At 34.1% G+C, this 21,438-nt stretch overlaps 1 protein-coding gene across 1 annotated transcript in view; it reads right to left on the reverse strand.

Annotated features, from left to right (window-relative positions):
- LOC131845205 (neurobeachin) overlaps window positions 1-21,438 on the reverse strand; it is a 508,146-nt gene that overhangs the window by 916 nt on the left and 485,792 nt on the right. Inside the window, exons 24-34 of the mRNA XM_059194246.1 lie at window positions 20,484-20,663; window positions 19,638-19,763; window positions 17,773-17,880; window positions 16,850-16,997; window positions 12,269-12,357; window positions 11,351-11,509; window positions 6,238-6,348; window positions 4,479-4,587; window positions 2,586-2,686; window positions 1,499-1,706; window positions 127-362 (exon numbers count right to left, since the gene is read on the reverse strand). Coding sequence (XP_059050229.1) covers window positions 127-362; window positions 1,499-1,706; window positions 2,586-2,686; window positions 4,479-4,587; window positions 6,238-6,348; window positions 11,351-11,509; window positions 12,269-12,357; window positions 16,850-16,997; window positions 17,773-17,880; window positions 19,638-19,763; window positions 20,484-20,663 — 1,575 coding nt within the window. The remainder of the gene's footprint in view (window positions 1-126; window positions 363-1,498; window positions 1,707-2,585; window positions 2,687-4,478; window positions 4,588-6,237; window positions 6,349-11,350; window positions 11,510-12,268; window positions 12,358-16,849; window positions 16,998-17,772; window positions 17,881-19,637; window positions 19,764-20,483; window positions 20,664-21,438) is intronic.

Below are 21,438 nucleotides of genomic sequence, written 5' to 3' on the forward strand. Positions count from 1 at the left end.
GACAATACTAACTTATTCTGTCTAGAGGTATAATATTCGATTAAGATTAAAAAAAAACTATATTCTCATATAAAGTCTTCTTAGATTACAAACATTGATATTAATTTTTATATTGGACGCCCTTACCTCGAAATCGGCGTGTTTAAGCACATCATCAGCTCTCATCCTGTTCAGAATGAACTCAGCTTCGTTGGCGACCCTCACTATATGATCTCTCATGGCGTGAGATAGCAGTCTACCTTCGTTGATCAACTCTATAAACGCAAGTCCCGCGTGCTTTTGTAATGAGTTTTGCCACTCTTGGGAGCACAACAGCATCACTAACTCTACTACTGAAGTGCTGGATTTGAACGTTTGGAGACCTGGAAAATATTAGATGTTTTTTTAATAAATACCAAGTTTATAGAAGTAATAGTATTTTCTATATTTAACTGGAATTCAATAGAGAATGTAGAAAAAGAAAGTAAATTGAATAGGAATACGGAAAATATAAAATTTAAGCATATATAGGTCACTAGCTACTCGCCCCGGCTTCGCACTACTGTACATGTGTTATATATATAAACCTTCGTCTAGAATTACTCTATCTATTAAAAAAAGAGCTTCAAAATACATTGCGTAGCTTTAAAGATTTAAGCATAAATAGGGACGGACAGACAGCGACAGCGACTTTGTTTTATACTAAGTAATGATGAAAACTCAAGTATAACTACATATAGTCCGCCGTATGCACTTTTACTATGATATTTTGTGCATTGAAGATGTATATACAAATAAATAAATAAATATACGTCTCTAGCACAATTTTAAATATTTCTAATTTAGTACTTTAATACTTAGATACTCCCAAATGATTAATCATCTACCATTCCAGAAAAATGTGAAATTGAAAGTAAAAAAGCATAGATAGAAATATTGATTATCTTAAATAACTATATTAGTAAACTAAATTTTAAAACATGAATTAGTAAATCATATTTTAAAACTAGCTTTTGCCCGCGCTTTTGCTCGCGTTTGTTTATCCCCTTAGGGGTGGAATTTATCAAAATCCTTTCTTACCATGCACAAACCACTGAACGGATCGGGCTAAAATTTTGGCATGCAGGTAGATGTTATGACGTAGGCATCCGCTAAGAAAGGATTTTGATTAATTCTACCCCCAAAGGGATAAAATAGGGGATGAAAGTTTGTATGAAACTTTGTCAATTTCTAACCGATCGGGCTGAAACTTTGCATGCATAAAGCTACTATGACGTAGGCATCCCCTAAGAATGGATTTTGATAAATTCCACCCCTAAGGGGATAAATTAACACGAGCGAAACCGCGGGCAAAAGCAAGTTTAGCATATAAGTAATTTATTGTATTATATACGGCCCTGTATGCGTTTTAGTACACAGTCATAATTTTAAATCATTATAGTTTTTAATAATAAAGAAATAAATAAAAAACTGCAGCCTCAAGAAACCGTCAAACTACCATGCCTAGTACCCAGTATACCTTTACCCTCCATGAGTAGCTCCTGTCCGTGGCTGCCGACAAGGGTCTTGGATAGGAACGGTGCGAAGTCCAGCATGATCTCACGCAGCAGCGGACACACGGGTCCTAGAGCCGTCTCTAGTTTATTCGTGAGGGAAGCCTCCCGGGAGACGCCTTCCGCGCACATTGCAGAGTTCATAGCGTTCAGTCCTGCTAGCGTATCGTTGTCCTAATGAAGATCAAGATTGATTAACTAGCTGTACGCGCGACTTCGTCCGCGTGGAATTTAAATTTATTTTTCTAAAATAAAAGTAGCTTAAGTTACTCCTTAGTACATCAGCTAATTGCCAATAAAGGTCCCGTCAAAATCGGTCCAGCTATTTCAGAGATTAGCCGGAACAAACAGACAGACAGACAAAAATTAAAAAAAATGGTATTTTGGTGTATGCACCGTTATTATATTCATATGCATGTAGTAAAAAACGGTTATTTTAATATTATAAACAGACGCTTCAATTTTATTTATATGTATAGATATATAGATAACGTAAATCCGGTTACGTTAGTGGTACTGATTAGTTCACGTTACATTCGAAACTTAATACACAATACAGTAAAATAGTAAGGTTTATTTACGTGCCGTATTATTACAATTAAACTTTGATTATATATATATTTTTAAGTTTATTATTCCTTTTTTTTTAAATAAACCTGGACAAGCTACACAGCTGCCTTATAGTCCCAAGCTTATTTATTTTGTTAAAAAGTTTATTTTTCATTTTTTTTAAATTTAGACAATCCACATGTTCTAGTCTAAACGCAAAGTTTGTGTTACGGATACTATTTACTAAGTATATGTTTTTTGTAAATACATACATATATACCTAATACATCGAACCCGCGACTATCGGAATTAAGTCGAAAAAAAATATTTTTTATTTTTTCGACAACTTTTTTTATTATGTGACATACATACTAATAACCCAAAATTTTCACCCTTCTATCAACAACCCCTACTTTTTAATAGCGATATTAATTTATATTGCAAAACAACGTTTGCTGGGTCATCTAGTAAAGTATATAAAATTAAACTTCATCATATCGTTACCGGATGTAAGTGTCTCTGTGCAGCTTGCAGATTCCTGTTCTGCCGCTGCTGCAGGTGGTGATGAGACTCCGAGTTGCGCATGTGTATCTGTTTGTCTACATCTGTAAGTAAAAACATATACATATATTTAATACCATCTACCCGCCCCGGCTTCACACGAGTGTACATCTATATCTATACTAATATTACAAAGCTGAAGAGAGTTTGTTTGTTTGAACGCGCTAATCTCAGGAACTATTAGTTCGAATTGAAAAATTATTTTTGTGTTGGATAGTATATTTCTAGAGGAAGGCGTTAAGCTATATAACATTACGCTACGACCAATAGAAGCGAAGCATCAGGGAATATATTGCAAAAACAGGAAAAATTATTCACATTTGAGATTCCGTTGCGCTGCGTAAAGGGTTCAAGTTACCCAAAAAATATGTATGAAAGAATTATTCCTCTTTAAATGATCTGCGACAGTGTTTTTGATAACCACGTGAACGATATCGCGGGCACAGCTAGTATATTATATATATAAACCTCCCTCTTGAATCACTCTCTATAATGCAATTTATAATGAAGGAGTTATGAAGTACCTCTTCCTTTTGAGGACTCAGTTAAAAAGCACTATAAATAGAAATACTTAATTAATTCTAAAAAGTCATAATCTGCTTTTTCTTTATCCCATTTATTTGTGGTCCGCATAATATGTTTATCTCTTCCATTCATCTCTGTTCGCAGTTATACCGTTATTTACTTCCTTTCTTACCATATCATCTCTCACACAGTCCATCCATACACAATTTTTCAGTTCATTATCTAGCAAACACCTTTTTTTTTAACGTGTGGAAATTTTTCAGGGCGGGGCGGTGTGTCATTATCTAGCAAACACCAGGGGATTCGCAAGTGCATTTTTTTTTTTTAACGTGTTGAAAATCTTGGAAACGCCACCTCCGGGGCATCTAGCAAACACTTTTTTTTTTAACGTGTGGAAAATCTTCAAAAGACCGTCACCCCGCCGGAGGGAGGGCGGGGCGGTGTGTGAGACTTGTACTCACCAAAAACCACACGGTATACCTACGAGCGCCTATGTCGGAGCCAGGGGATTCGCAAGTGCATTTCTACCCCAGCTCCGACGGCGATGGCCCGCCCTGTAGATGTTGTAGGGCAGGCCCCATCTCGTATGTGGTAAGGGCGACCTATTTCGCCCTACTCCATTGTGGAGGCGTGTGGTACACGCGCACACCTCCGGGGCATCTAGCAAACACCTTTTTTTTTAACGTGTGGAAAATCTTCAAAAGACCGTCACCCCGCCGGAGGGAGAGCGGGGCGGTGTGTGAGTGTATACCTACGAGCGCATATGTCGGAGCCAGGGGATTCGCAAGTGCATTTCTACCCCAGCTCCGACGGCGATGGCCCGCCCTGTAGATGTTGTAGGGCAGGCCCCACGTATATGGTTATACTCCATTGTGGAGGCGTGTGGTACACGCGCACACCTCCGGGGCATCTAGCAAACACTTATTGCAACCCCATTCCGTTTTCCATCCCTTCCTATGTAGTAAAACTTATATCCTCCCCCAATAATAGAATAGAATAGAATAGAATAGAAAATCATTTATTCAAATAAACTTAATTTAAGCACTTTTGAATAGTCATAACAATTTGTTTTTTATCTACCACTCGTTCGGAAAGCTGTCTCATCACAAGAAGAACGAGCAAGAAACTTGTGTGTTGCTCTTTTAAATAATCCTTGTAAGTTTACATTTACAAGTCGAAACGTGTGAATACAAACTACCAACAAGCACAAATTTTTGGGTCAAATATAAATATGCAATAAGATTAAATCAGTCGTAGTGATAAGATAATAATAATAATTCTAAAAGTATACAATGTATAGTTTTAACCAACCTTCATGTATATTTCCCTCGTGGTCCCTGGTCCTCCCCGTTATGGTTGCGGGGCCCCGTTCTCCGTCTTCATTCAGATTCACGTCTGTCCACGACTCATCGTTACTCACCTGCAATTAACAATATACTATCATTATCTATACATATAAATAAAATTGGAGTGCCTGTTTGTAATATTGAAATAACAGTTTTTTACTACATGCATATGAATATAAATAGGGTACATACACTAGAAAAACATTTTTTACAATTTCTGTCTGTCTGTCTGTCTATCTGTTTGGCTGAACCGATTTTGACGGGATTTTTTTTGGCAGGTAGCTGATGTAATAAGGAGTAACTTAGGCTACTTTTATTTTAGAAAAATAAAGTTAAATTCCACGCGGACGAAGTCGCGGGAACAGCTATTATTAAATATATTTAAAATGCCTTATTACATACGTAATTAAGATTTTTTATATAGCATAGGAGACGGACAAGGTTGTGGGAAACCAGAGAATTGCGCGTGAATTGCTGGCTTATTAAGTTATATGGTTTTCGCTTAAATAGAATAGAATAGAATAGAAAATCATTTATTCAAATAAACTTACATTGAAGCACTTTTGAATAGTCATTACATTTTTTAATCTACCGCTCGTTCGGAAAGCTGTCTCATCACAAGAAGAACGAGCAAGAAACTTGCGTGTTGCTCTTTTAAATAATTTTATTATTACTTTACATTTTTAAGTTTAAGTGTGTGAATACAAACCACCAATTAGCACTAATTCAATTAAATACTCAAATAGAAAAAATATTGAATATATAACCAACTGGTTAAACAATTAATAAGAGGAAATCAGTCATAGTGATTAGAGCAGACCAGTCCCTACAAGCAGCACCCGTTCACGAGTATGACGAGGAGAGATGAGCCAGCCATCACTGCGCTCGACCATATTTTAGGGAGCCCAATGACCCGGCCCACCACGCCGCCACAAGTCTGGACATTTTAGTGAGCATGACTACTTAAAACACTAGACCACGTCAAAGCTACTTAAAAGTTTCAATATGTAGGCCCGGAAATATCACTGCTGCGAGTTGCTTCAACAATACGGTTATCCATAATTTACATCGTCAGTTATTGGTAAGTTATATGTAGGTGTATTTCTCATCAGCAGACTGAATCAACCAGTTTCCAGGCTCGTGCAATTTTGATGTCGAGACATTTATGATGTACTGGGGTAACAAATGAACTAAGTTATTGTCTATTTCATAATTTTTCTGAACTCATCATTTTCAGCGCCTTACAAGTGGGGGCCTCAAGGCAAAGTTTCGATTCCGGGGGCGCCTACCCCCCCGATCTCTGGATTGGCACCCTTTCCTTCCTCCACAACTTAAAGGTAAGGTAAGCTTACGTACTACAACTGTATTTGGAGGTTGTGTGTCTTTTTTTGTGTAATAGTCAATATAAAAAAAATGGCGTTCAAAATTAAGCTCAAAAATAATTTATCCATGTAGACCAAAGGCTGTCTGGAAAAAATCCGTCATTTGTCTGCCATTGTATAATTTTTTTAGGATCATTGTTGTCTGCTATTTTAAATGTTTTTACTTATCATCCACTGGTGCCCCGCCAGCGTAAACCGTTAGCGCAGGCGGGTGCACCATTCCATTATCATCCGTATGAAAAAAATGTTTTTACCGTACAATAATAAACTGTTACAAACAATTTCAATAAAGCAAGTAAATTTTTTATGTTAATATTTTTTCTGCTTTAAAGCAATACTAACCGGATGCTTATTATCGTCCAGCGCAATCTCGCTTGACGTTTCAGGATCATTGTTGGTGGTCTCCGTCGAGTTGAGGTGGAAGGAGCCGGCATCCTCGATCGAGTCCACACTCTATGAACAGGCGAAGAGAGTTCAATATTGAATGGTACACCCATGTGACTTGTGGTGTTACATACTGCAGGTGCATAATTTACATTCAGTGTACTTATGTTAATTGTAACTAATGCATGTACTAATTAACAAACACTTTCTTCTAATGAAATGTGATATGAGCCTATTAACTTAACGGAGTAACTTAACTTAACGTAAGTTGGAACCTGGTTTTCATTTTTTTTATAGTCTTCCAGCTATTTCTCTTTAGGACTTCAAACTAACATATTTTTCTCTTTTTTTACTTCCTAACTGCCATCAGTCTTATGGCTGTAATCAGATTTGTTATTGTTTAATTCCATAACTAATATATATGAAACGTAAGTCTTATGATGCATTCATTTTTTTTCTTTTACTTTCTATCTGCCATCAGTCTTATGGCTATAATCAGATTTATTATTATTTAATTCCATAACTAACATATATAAAACGTAATCCTTATGATGCATTTATTTCATATTTTTTTTCTTCTGTTTTCTTCCTACCTACCATCAGCCTTATGGCTAATAATCAGATTTGGTATTATTTAATTCCATAACTGACTAACATATATGAAACGTAATTTTTTGGTGCATATTTTTCTGTCTGTCTATTACAGTAATATATTTCATTAACTACTAATGCTATTTACCTAATATTATTTTAAAAACTATTAGTTCTATCATAATGGATAAAAAATTAAAAAATATGTATTAATTTCTAGCAAGTCCAAAATGAAGACTTGTAAAATTTCCAGCAAGTGTAGAATAGTATAAATATATATATAAACATGAAGTTACTAATTATTTATCATGTGTCATGTAACAGATAATTTTTTTTATACTGTTACAGTGGCAAACAAGCGTACGGCCGGTCTGATGGTAAATGGGTACCGTAGCCTATGGACGCCAGATATTTCGTATTACAGACGTATTAAAACTTTCTATTAATAATATGTAGTATATATTCAATATACTTCTATAAAAGTAAATTTATCACTATACCATATTGCTGTACTTTATAAAAAAAATACTAAAAATAAATGTCCTTACCTGCATTACAAATAGTTCTAGTGAAATACATACAATTAGGAGCAATCACGGGATATTATCATTTTATTTCTATTCAGTTCCCGATATTTAGATAGTATTTTGGACGACCTCGGTGGTCTAGCGGTCTAGCACACCGCTTTACGACCGATGGTCGCGGGTTCGATTCCTCGCACGGCACAAACATTTGTATCCATGAGTATGATTGTTTGTATCGGTCTGGGTGTTTTCTATGTATAATATGTATGTATTTACAAAAAAAAAATATCTATGTATATGTATCAGTTATCTAGTACCCATAACACAAGGTCTAGCTAGCTTAACTTGGGTCTAGATGGCGCTGTGTGAATTGTCCTGAGATTATTATTATTATTATTTAATTATTTATTTCAATTATCACGATCAATAAAAATAAATATAGATAGATATTTTTTTTATTTCTAATTTCGAGCGCGTATGACCGCAAGCTCACCTGATGTTAAGTGATGATATGGTCTAAGCTGAAAGCTCAAATAGAGCTTTCACTCTTGACTTGAAAGACCTAAATTTTATAAGAGGCAGGAAACATAGACGTTGGGAGAGAGCTCCACTCCACAGCTGCTCGCATAAGGAAAGATGACGCAAATCGGTTCGTACAAGTACGGTTCATTTATTGCCAATAAATACAACAATTTACAAATCATTACATAATATAAAACAAAGTCGCTGTCGTTGTCTGTCCGTCCCTATGTATGCTTAAATCTTTAAAACTACCCAATGGATTTTGAACCGTTTCTTTTAATCGCTTGCGTGATTCAAGAGGAAGGTTATATGTATAATACATGTACAACCGAACAAAGCCGGGACGAATATCTAGTAATACATAAAATAACATAGAAAATTGGCAATAGGAGCGGCCTGTTGCTGATAAGTAGAACTACAATGAGGTGCACCTATACAGCGCTGGTAATAGTAAATGGTATAAAGCGTGGTAAGATCCCGTGATTTTTCCTAAAGTATAGTAAAAGGTAATGGTAGAAGTATGGATTTTGTATGACAAAGTAGTTACAGCACTCCATGCAAACGTAGGGCAGGTGGAAAATGCAAGCCAAGCACACAACATGCCGTAGTGGATTAAAAAAAAAATTATAACACTCAAACGATCTCACCATATAAATATCACCCTGACTTACCCATGTTAAAAAACCATAATTTTTTCCTGTTACTGTTGGTTACTGTTATTATAGTGACAATGTCTTATATATTATATTATATTATATGTATAAATAATAAATAAATAAATAAACCTGGTCAATTTGAGAGAGGGATTGTTAGCAATGTGAACTACTCCATCGTTAGCACTGTTCCAAGTCAGTCAGGTTGACTTCCACGCGGTTCCCCGTGGAACCAACCTGACTGACTTGGAACAGTATACCAGATAAATTCCTAGTGAATTTGTTACGATGGGCCAATCTGACCTCATGCTTATCTTGTCATCCTCCACTGGTGCCCCGCCAGCGTAAACCGTTAGCGAAGGCGGGTGCACTATTACATTATCATAGATAAAAAAAACTCAGGTCAATGAACGCAGCGCCATCTAATCCCACGGTAAGCATAGCTTGTGTTATGGGTACTAGACAACTGATAATATATATCTCTTCTATAAATACATACATATACATAATATATATATAGTAAACAGCCTGACCGATACAAACAATCATACTCAAGAATATAAATGTTTGCACCGTGCGAGGAGTCGAACCCGCGACCATAGAAATAGAGCGGTGTGCTAAACCGCTAGACACAAAACCACAGAGGCCATATAATAAAATGTAACAGTTTGCTGTCTGTATACTGTATATGCAATACTAGCTGACCCGCGCAACTTTGTCTGCTTCACACTTACTTGACATTTATCAATGATATCTTTCCTATGTGTTATTCTGATGTATAAGCTATATTACAGTAAAGTTTCATCAGAATCCGTTCAGTAGTCTTTGCGTGAAAGAGTAACAGATATCAATGCATCCACTTCATCCATGCACTCACAAACTTTCGCATTTATATTATTTTTAAGTTGCAACGAAGTGATTATTCTCTGTACTATCTATGATTGCCTGGTAGAAATTACCCCATGGTGTTAAGTCCCCTATGTACTAGGGTTTTGTATTATGTGCTTTAAATAGATAAACGATAAAATCTATTACTGAGGGACTTTATCAACGTTATAGAACCCAAAACAATTACTGTTAGAAGTGTACGAGAAAGTCTTCCACTGTCTGTTCACTTATATCTTTCAAACTACGCATCGGATTTTAGTACAGTTTTTTACAATAAATAAGCTGATTCAAGAGGTAGGTTTATATGTATCATTGGTGTACACCCGTGCGAAGCTGGGGCGGGTACCTAGTATTATATAATATACAAATTGTTCAGTGAGTATATATTGTGAAGTGCCAGGTGCGTGTTTTGTTTAAATATAGTACAAAATTGTGAGCATAGCTTGGATCCTATGTTGTGTCTTTGTATATATTACATAATAATAATGTGACAAGCTTGTGTTTTTTATGAACCATCATTTTTTATTGGCTTCAGTGTACCCTGAAATATTAGCAAATATGAACGGCTCACATCAAAAAAAATATTTAGATCATAAATCAGACATTACGGTTTTTTTATATGCAGTTTTCTTTCCCGGTTCTTAAATAAATTAAAAGCCGTTGATAATTCACCAATAAGTACCAGGATTCCATAACCACACAGCTAGTAAACACTCTAGAACTCGTGTCAGTATAATTACTTGTGTACAAACCAAATTCACCACAGAGACCGTTATCCCAGACAATGTTTTGGACCTTGCGGTTGGAGGCTTACAACAGGACAATAACATAATATTTAGTATGGGAATACAGTTTAACAACAAGGAAATACAAGAGATTCGCTAAGTTTATTGAATAGTTCCATTTTCACGGAAGTGGGATCTGTTTATTTCATTCTTAAATTACCAATGTTTTTTTGTGAATCAAATTTTATATATGAATCGACAAAATTATTCAATACATAAATACATTTATAACTCAACCCAATAACTGCCTTTACACGTGCAAATCGGCATTCAGGCGGGAAAGAAATAGCATGTAAGTGTAGAAAGAGAGAGCGCGCCGCCAGCTCGTGCATTCCCGCGTCTTCAATCGTACGTGCTTTCGCGCCTTTTTGTAATAATTAATTATCATTGCAAAATGGCCGACATCTGACTATGGAGCAAAGATATTATAGAGTTATTGATAATCTATGAATCATAAACGTGTCTTTAAAAATATATGTATTTATTTAGGATCTTAAATACGTTTACAATTTATAACTATTTAAAATTAATTATGTACTTTGTTATTGTAAACATAGCAAGCATGATCACAGATTACATTTAAGTATTGAAATATGTGGGTCTTATATATTAAGGTACTTTAATTAAACATATATAAAATGATATATTCTGTATCATCATAATAAAATATTTGAATAAAATAATAAATTTTAAAAGAGACTGATATGAATTTTAAAAGAAAACTTGAAACGTATGGCTCAATCAAGCGCAAGAGTGAATACAAAAAATAGTAAATTGCAAGCACTCAATATTCGTACTGGCTCTCCCGCGCTAAATAGCATGTCCACACGTGGAAGAATATGTCATGTAAAGGCAGCTAATGAGCAAAGATTACTGTTGGTCAGTAAATATTTAACATGTCGAAGTTGCGCATAATACTTTCCATTTCAAATATCATATTAAAATAGGTCTATGTATATTGAAATTCGTAACTGACTTACGAAGTTCCCACTTGAGTGAATACATCAATAAAAAGACAACAAAAGGATCGAATAAAAAGTCGAAAGGAGACGCTAATAGAGAGATAGAGAGAGACACGTCAGTCCACCCAATCTGCCGGCCTACTAACCTTTGGCTTCTGAGTTTTGACACGAAGACTCGACTTGTAGAGAGGCTCCTCTTTTTCCGAGGTAGGTGTCGCCTGCGGCTTCTCTGCCTTTGCAGTGTTTGGCTTGAGTTCGTCTGTAGTGGTCTCAATTTTCGCGACACCCTCCGTTCCCTCCGACTCCTTTACCATATTATTGTAACAGCAAAACAAAACGGGTCATAAGAAGCGTTCACACGTAACAATATAACGCCGCACCGTGGACACGCCACTGAATGGAAGCGACATCGATCCCAACCAATTGAACATACGGACAGCAAAACAACAAAAACAATGGGTTCGAATGACTGTAACTCCGAACTAATAATATAGAATGATTACAAACATCATGCAGTCGAGTCTACTGAAATAAGTCTACCTGAACAAATCGATCATGATGCTAAACTACTTAATATCTAATTGAAAGATAAATTATTAGAAATTACCATACCGAGTACGGGTAATGGGGTAACATGCTACGGTAGAATTTTAGGAAATTTCAAATTACGAACTGCAGATACAACTATAAATAAGTACGGCTTTTTGTTTAATGAAATATCTAAAAATATAACATAACAATACTTAAATCATACTCGTGTATGTACAGCATTAAAAATTGTATCTCAATTAACTTGTCTACTCTGATTTATCGATATATAACTGACATACAATTCACAATTGGCAACATTAATAAACAAATAAAAAACCGACTTATTCACAGCGCTATTAAGAAATGTATACTAACATTAGACTATGTAGAAACCTACAATTTTTTTATACTATACCTCACACAAATAAACAATAACTGCGCATGCCATCCTTGCACAGTAAAAGTACACTTTCATATTGCAAGTTCAAGATTAAATTAGACAGCGAGCTAGAAAGAGATGGAAGTATGCTTACCTTCATAGACGGGGAGTCTAGCTCATTAATTGTTGAGTTATTTTCATCTACGACTATCATCGCGTACTCCACGTCTTCGCCGTTGTGATCTGTACAGAAACGATACTCATATTATGAATTTATAATCTGTTATTATCCTTACTCAGAGACAACATCGATTAAGCTTGCTTCAATAAGCGGATAGGTTGAGGTCTTGCTGGTTGTCTGTATTTTGTGAGATTAATAGTATATTAAATTTGAAATACTGTACATTTTCTTTAATATCAATACAGAAAGTGACCTACAAGTTTTAGTCAATGATGAAATAGATTCCATAATCCAATCCAATCACAATTTGGTGAAATGACAATATTCTTTAAACTATTTTCATTTACCAACGGATATTTACATTATTTATATTTTTAACCAGGTCTTAACACGAATAATTTTATGGCAGATAAAGGTCTCTCGATGTTTCAACTAGGTTGCACTAGCCGTGGTCACGAGTTGACTGGAGCAAATACCTTTATTTGCCATAAAATTATTCGTGTTAAGACCCGGTTAATAATATAACTAATGTATATTAAAAATAACTATATATACAGTACAGTATTTCATATATATGTATTGTTTATTTACTTATCTACATTATTAGAAATATTATAATCTAAAACTATCACTGCAAAATTTCACACATGCATTTGTTTAATACAACTTATGATCACCTATGACTACGCAATGATGTTGCAAATTATATATAAAAAAATTAAAATTAGAAGCAGTGCTTTAGCAGTGCAGTTAATCACTGTTTTGTCTTTGAACATAAAATTTTAAAAATAAAGTAGTTCACTTTTTAATAAATTAAATAAGAAACTATTAATAAAATTTAGTTTAATGCTAGTATGTTTTTTAAATCAAGACAAAACAATGTGAGGAATATCGACCACGTGTAGTTGGAACTGTTGCATCACAATTTCTTGACCAATCAATAAACAATTTGATGTTTTATTTTATAAATTGGTAAAAAAAACAAATAGATGACTCGATCATTGATGTCATTGATGCGTGATTTGATAGCACCACGTCATCATTTACTAGGATAACATAAATTGAAGAATATATTCAAACAGATTGTGGAAGTATCTACTAGAGAGTTGCAATATAGTACTCATACAAGTAATTTGTATTAAAGGAGAGATTTTGTGATGCTAACTCTACCCCCTTAACACAAAGAATATCACAAATAAAACTATAAGGTAATTATGAATTTGTTTTTTTAATTTGTGTGGCGACTCCTAACAACATTTGCGGTAAGAGGGTTCTAATGGGCGTGAACTGAGATGCAGACGTGTTGGCGACGCACAAGAAAAAAACATGTAATTTTAACCTTATTTTAGAGATTGTCAAAATGTACAGCGTAGTCTTATTTTTTTAAATTACGGGTAATTACTCAAAATTTAGTCTAATAGGACTATTTCAGATTTTCAAAAAATGCCATCTTTCCAGAATATTTATGTACTTTTGGAAACTTTGGAATGGGGTACATAATTAAGCTAGAATATCCTATTTTATATTGTAAATAAAGTTATAAATTTGTAGCTAATATAAGATATATGTAATTATTTATCTTCTATTTATATCAATTTATACTGTATTATATGCATTTAACAAATCACACAATATCTCTGCAAATAAAGTAATCTCAACTCTGTCCCATAATTTCACTAGCAGTCTTTCTTTACGTCTTTGCTAGCTACAGTCTAATACCTTTGAAGAACTGTTAAGATATAAGTTTAGTTAGGGGAAAATGTGCATCGCCAATAGTCTGTAGGTCAGCCACAGAGGTCTACATGTTACAGAATGCAAGCTTGAATATTAAATTAATAAATCGGAAAACTACTCGTAATTAAACACAATCGAGTAGTGTGAACAGTACTGTTTCTAGCTGTCATATACCACTGTTATACTTCCAGACTGAGCACTGGTTTAAAGTTTACACTCTGTATATGCAACGTTTACACTTCCAGAAAGAGCACTGGTTTAAAGCTTGCACTCTGTTCATATATGAACCTCTGTGGTTCAAGCCCGCGGGTGAGGCCGAGCGTGTGGTTACCTGCGTGAGCGCGGTGGTAACTAGCGATGCGTGTGTGCGCGTGCGTGTTATTGTTAACGTGACTGCAATCGAGCTTGCAGTGTGAGTGTGGGTGGCGGTGCGCGGGGTGCCCACCGGGCAGGAACTGCGGGTACACGTGGTGGGACCACTGCGGGAACAGCGGCCGGCTGCCCGCTGCTCGCACGCCAAGGAGGAGGAGCATCACGGGTACCAGGAGAACGTGACCGGGGATGGTAGTAGGTAAGGTGTTATTGATGTATAGATCAAGGAGGAGGATCATCACGAGTACCAGGAGAACATGACCAGGAGATGTTAGTAGGATAAGGTGTTATTGTTGTATAGATCGAGGAAGAGGAGCATGACATGTACCAGGAGAATATGATCGGGAGACGTCAAATAGGTTAAGGTGTCAGGAAATCGTTAAACAGTCAAAGTGGAAGAGCATCACGTGTACCAGGAGAATATGAGCAGGAGACGTTAATAGAATAAGGTCATTTATGCAGGAGAAAAACGTTAAAAAATTCAAAGAGAGGAGTGCGCGTTTCACACGCATATCAGGAGAACATAAGGGAGAGACGTTAATAGGATAAGGTATCAAAAGGAAATCGTTTTAAAATCCAAGGTCGGGGGATATCGAGTGTGTATCGACACACCAAGGCAACATCAGTGAGCAGGAGGTGTGATTGTAATGCAGTCGATCGTTGTATAAGAAATAAAGCATAATGAATTAAAAAAAGACCAGTTGACGCCGTGTAACGTTAGATGTGTACCAGCGATGCGGTGTCGTAGTGTAGTAAAATGTTGACGATTTTACCAGTGTCCCAAATCGTGACGCGTATATCAAGCGGCGTGAAAAAAGGAGAAACGACACACTTCAGATATACAAGTCTATTAGTATTCTTCAGTACATCGCCGCTGTCAAACAAATCAAGTCCAACAAAGTTTATATCTTCATAAATTTAGTCTGATGTCTATAGAATATAAATAATTACTAATATTAATAAAAAAATAAATTGTTGACGGCGACTGCACCTTATAAATAATGATGAATTATAAAGATTTCTGAATATTTAATTATTATATAATACGTATTAATATTAATGAATACATGACTTATACCAATGAGTGCAATGAAGCGTATAAAAGAAGCCAAATAAATAGCACTTACATAAAATATCTAATAAACAAACCCGACAGCTCTAGGGTTAGTAAAAAAAATAATCACATATAATATATTATATATTAAATATATTGCATACAGCTATCGGTCGTTGCTGTTCATAGAAAGTGCTTTTAAACTACTGCAATTATTGTTTTGTGCTCACTTAAAATTAAATAATTTATTTACATTTATAATGAAATAAGTTGTAAAACAAATAAATCGCAAGAAATAAATAAATAGGTTATAATATAAATAAATTATTTTTCTATACCGTTTAACGCACAATGTATCTCTTATTGAAAATAATTTAAGCATATTTTTAACACAAAGTCTGTGTTATAAACTTAAGAGGTTTTCACACACCAATAAAATAAACAAATAACAATAAAATTAAATAATAATTAATTTAAATATATAGCGAATATTTCAAATTAAAATTCAAAATAAATGCGTTAAGATATTTGTTAAAAATAAGTTCAAAAACGTTGAATTAATGTCATTAACAGTAATATATTTCTTAAATATCACTAACTCAGTCATATTTTCATATCACATATTTTCTATGATTACTTAATCAAATATAGTGTTAATTAATGAAATATATTAAATAAAGTAATATAGTAAAAAGTAAAATATATATAGTATAAAGTAATATATAGGGAATAAAAATTTCTACTTTATTTGCAACAGATTAACACAAAAATTACTTGACCATTTAGGTATAGCTAATTTTTTACGTAAAATACGGCACGTATTTCACGTAGTTACGGCTAGTTATTAACAAAGTTTGGTTTATATGACTACATATAAATATAAACAAATATATATGTAAGTATTTATTTATTTATATTTAATATTACTATGCGTTTTATTTATCTAGTCTATTCTTGGGCTATCTACCACTTTCTGGTTTCTGTCCTCTAATCAAAGATTTTCTTGGAGAGATTCTTTTTGCGATAAGTTTATCTTTTATACCTTATTACTTCTACTTATGTTCTCTATAATTTACTTGGTACAATAAATAGTATAAGTAAATAAATATATAATATAATAATAATAATCCTGGACAATTTACACAAAATTATTTAGTCCCAAGCTAAGCACCTGTGTTATGGGTACTAGACAACTGATATAAATACACAGATACTTTTTTTAATATATACATAATATACATAGAGAACACCTATACCGATACAAACAATCATACTCATGAATAAATGTTAGTAAAGCGGTGTTCTAAACTAGACCTGGAGGTCGTCAATATATTTTTTGTTTTTATAATATATATGTAGTTTGGTGGATGTAAATGTAAATATATGTTAATCACCATGGTGATCGGCCGCGTGGTGCGGGCGGCGGGTGCAGTCGGCGGCCAGCGACGGTGGCTCCAGGATGTCGCGGTACTTGGACACCATCAGCACAGAGATGAAGTACACTATCGCCAGCGACAGGAACTGCGCCTGCTTCGTCTCCTCCTGCAATCATGCTCGCATGTCATCATCATTGCCATCATTGTTTGGGGTCGGTGCAGTATGTCATTCTCTTTCGGCCGTCATATCTGAGCATACTCTTCTTTTATTCATATCATCTTTCACACAATCCATCCATCTCTTTTTATGACGTCCTCTCCCTTTCCATCCACCAACCTTCATATTATACACCTTCCATAAGACATGGTCCTCGTTCCTCCGCATAACATGCCCATACCAGCTCAGTCATGCTCGCATGTATCATTACATTAATACGTGAAGTGGAAAAATTTTACGCCTTATAGCTTAGAAGCCTAATGTTGATTGTTTGGTTACCAAACTGACCGAAGTTACGGTTTTGTAACGGTCAGGTTTCCGTACTGATTATTTGGAGACTCACAAATGCTAATGATGGCGGAATAAAATAAAGTAATTTAAATATATTAGTAAATAAGATGGAGGGATATTCAATAAACAAGACATGTCTACTCTTAAGACATCCTGGAGATGACTAGGAGGGGTTAAACACAGTCACTTCATCATCTCTAAACCAAAAAAATTCATTAACAGACTCGACAGCTGATTATAAGATATTGTTTTTGTTTCGTAAAAAAACAATATTTTCCTTTCAGCAGTCGAGTATAAAAAGATACTACTATATCAAGTTTTTGTAATATAAAAAGTTTTTGAATATTATTATTTACTCATAAGACATAGATTGTTCAGTGCTCTATATTTCATTTTATGGTATCTAAAGTCAAGATAAATGTGATTAACATACCACGTCTCTATATATTACAGCCCGCAGCCTGTTTACATCCATATCTTGGAGTAACCTCTCTGGATCCTTCACGGGACTTGAACTATCTGCTAGACTCGCGACCACACTCTGTCAATTAGAAAAAAAAATACATACTTATGACAAATATTATGTTTCAATTAGAAATATTTCTAGGAGGTAAATTTAAAATATGGACGCCTGCGCATAAAATTATAGCAAAATATACGATCTGAATTATGTCTATTGAGAAGATTAGGCGCGACTATCTGTGTCGTTGAGTTACAGTACATTAGTACAAAAACAAAAGGTACCTTTTTTTTTATTTATAGTAATATAATCATTTAAGAGTTAAAAATTTTGACTTCTTTATTTGAACAATAAAACGCTTTGCTTTATAATAGATAATTAATTACCACAGCCTATGGACAAAGGTGTTACGTGTACTTGAAGCTTTTAAAAGAAAAATTTTGAGACGTATAGACCAGAAATTTTAGTAACATAATTTCAACATTTAATTACAATTTAAACTTTCAGTAATGTTCTAATAGCATAAAAAACTCTTTTAAACTTTTAATTGATCAGTAATTAACTATACTAACAGTCAAAATCTGATAGTTAATCTAACCATTTGTTAAAAATAACAAAATTCTTTTATTTTTTTACGATAGTTAAAGTAACTATATCTAAACGTACTAACAGTTGGTTAAAAAGTAAACCATCCATGAAATGAGTAGTTACTTTTAACCTTTAGTTGGCTTGTAGTTAACCATTGTAGTGATTAGTGTAAAAAATATATAATTTTATATTTATTTAACAATTCATCAAAATATAATAGAGTAATGGTACAAGTAATAACTGTCCCACATGATAGTTATATTTAACTACCAATGTACTAGGGGAGTATAACATTATAGGAGGTATGAGATATAGTTTTTGCACAAACATAACGTATTCAACGTGAGAGAAGGTTGATCAGAATAATAAGAGCATCTATAACACAAAAGAATAATTACAAGTTATAATTAAATGGTTATGCATGTACTATACATAAACTAACACTAAATATATAAAATAACATGCGTTTTTGACTATAGATCCATAATTGCGTCCTGTAACAATGTTTAAGGAATACACACTCGTAATTATATTTATGAGAAAAGTGGAATTACAGATGGCATGCGTTTTAAATAAATTATAAATAGTTGAAATAAATATAATCTTGCGTTAATATTTATAACAAAACTATATGAATTTAGTTAAGTTGAGGAAATTAAAAAAAAAATACAGAAATAATATTATGTTATGTGTGATATCACTTAAAAATAAGTAAATATAGTATTTTGTATTCTATGTTTATTATTTAGGTATTTATAGGAAAGGATTTACGTATTTGTATCTGTTGTCTGGTTACCATAACATAAGCTCTGCTTAGCTTGGAATAGATCTCGTTGTGTGAATTGTCTAGTGTTATTATTATTAGTGATTAGTTAAATATTACTAATTTAGCATAAAAAAAAATTAATACATTAAATTATTATTTATTTTATAATTGAAATTTGCTTGACAACTTTTAAATTAGAAATATTGTCCAGAATCCAATGTAGTTTAAAGTCTGGTAAATATTCATAATATTCACTTTTTTGTTGCAAAAGATTATGTGATGAAAATTATCTTTCATGAGTCACGACCTACGAACAAAAGGCATATCGTACATTTTCTGGTAGAACCATAGACAAGTGCGTTTTTTTCGTAGGATTTATTCTATTATATCAAACAGGTGAGAATGTACGAAATAACTCCTGGTAGTGGCACGTGGTCTGTGCGTGTGGGTAAGGATAGAGCGAGAGGGGAATAGTGGGCGGTACCTTGCCGTCGGGGTCGTCGGGGCGGCGCGGGGTGCGGGCGGTGCGGGGGGCGCGGGCGGCGCGAGCGGCGGCGCAGCGTTGCCTCTCCTTGCACTCGAGGCAGTTGCGCACCGCACACGTGCACACCTGCGCACGCACACTACACTACCTACCCAGCACACGCGCGTCGAACACCCCACTCTTTATGCTCGCCTGGTACTTTTCACTACACTTTACTACTAATTAATTACTGATTTTTTTTATAAATTGTGTTTGTAGATTAGTTTATTAAAAACATCTACGAGTCCAAGAGTTCGGTGTCCGAGCAGCGTATCTAACTATAGAAAATAGAAGTAATATTTGAAGTAGGACAAGAAGTATAGGACTACATTGTAACTTGCTCTAGACTATTATTTGTTCTATATTTTAACTATAATATACAAGAAGTACCTATACGATAAGTTTCTCTAAGCATTCATTTTATGAAATACTTTACATACTATGAAGATCTAATCGAGTACATTGAAAGAATCGAGTAGTAAATTATTGATTGAACAAAATAAAAAACGTCTAAGTATTATTGTTATAAAAAAATCAGTCGTGCTATTCTACTGCTATATAGTCAGCAAATCTGATAGAAACATTTCTATATCATGACAAACACTATTACAGAAAAACTACTGTATACAACATATACTATATGGCCAATAAAGTCATAAAATATCCACAGAAGTGAAGAAAAATGGCCAGAAAATTACCAATTACCTTGTGTGTTTGACAACACGCTACTAGGATCACATAAGTTGCAAGTTAGAATAACACGACCAACACAGCGCAATAGCCGTTCACAATATGTTGGGAGCTTACCAGTCTAAGGCACTGCCTAAGAATTCCACCGCTGGACATATTCTTCTCTGCTTCCAGTTCGGCGAAGTTGAGGGCGCTTGCGAATATGAGCACATCTGCCATGCTGACGAGGCGTTGCAGGAAGGTCACAGCTACCTCTACCGGCATGCCTTGGGTGGGCTCGATCACGTCCAATTCATTCTGAAAGGTAGATATATTTATATATATATATAGTTTTCTTATTTATTTAAAAACTATTGCAATAATGTGGATAATTTAGCGGTAGATATCCAAATAAAATCTTGCCTGTATTGTTAAAATACCTATATAAAAGCAATTGTTATCCAATGAATATCCGGATATATAGCAAATTACCGTATGCTTTAAAGGAATTACCGCTGAAACAATTTTAAGTACAACTATTTAATTTATTGGTAGACAAAGGTAATACAATAAATGATTGTTGAAATAATACTGGAGTATAACTTATTATCATACATAAATTTATTGATAATAACTTACATAATTTTAACACTCGTAATGGACATAGACCAATTGGAAATATCTAAATATTGCTTTTTAATAATAGAATAGAAAATAATTTATTCAAATAAACTTAATTTAAGCACTTTTGAATAATTATAACGTTTAAAATAATCAAATATCTAACAATTTTGTTAAATTATGTAAAAACTAGAATAATTCACATATAATTATGTATGTTTGGAAGTCTGGAAATTCAAATTTAAACATAATTTATTCATATAGCACAAAGACTACTACAACAAGAAGTAAGACGTAGATTAGAGAAGTAGAATAGAGTGGTCCTCTATTCTACTTCTCCAATCTACTGCTAAATTTTAGACGATATGTATCACTTTCATTACAAATAATAAATTTCATTTCAGGTGCGCTGTTCTATTCTTCAGTTTGGCATTACAATGTGCCTACACATGTAATAGTTCCATCAACACTT

Source organism: Achroia grisella, unplaced genomic scaffold (genome assembly GCF_030625045.1).
Source record: "Achroia grisella isolate CSIRO2021 unplaced genomic scaffold, CSIRO_AGI_Agris_v1 utg460, whole genome shotgun sequence".
NCBI lineage: Eukaryota > Metazoa > Arthropoda > Insecta > Lepidoptera > Pyralidae > Achroia > Achroia grisella.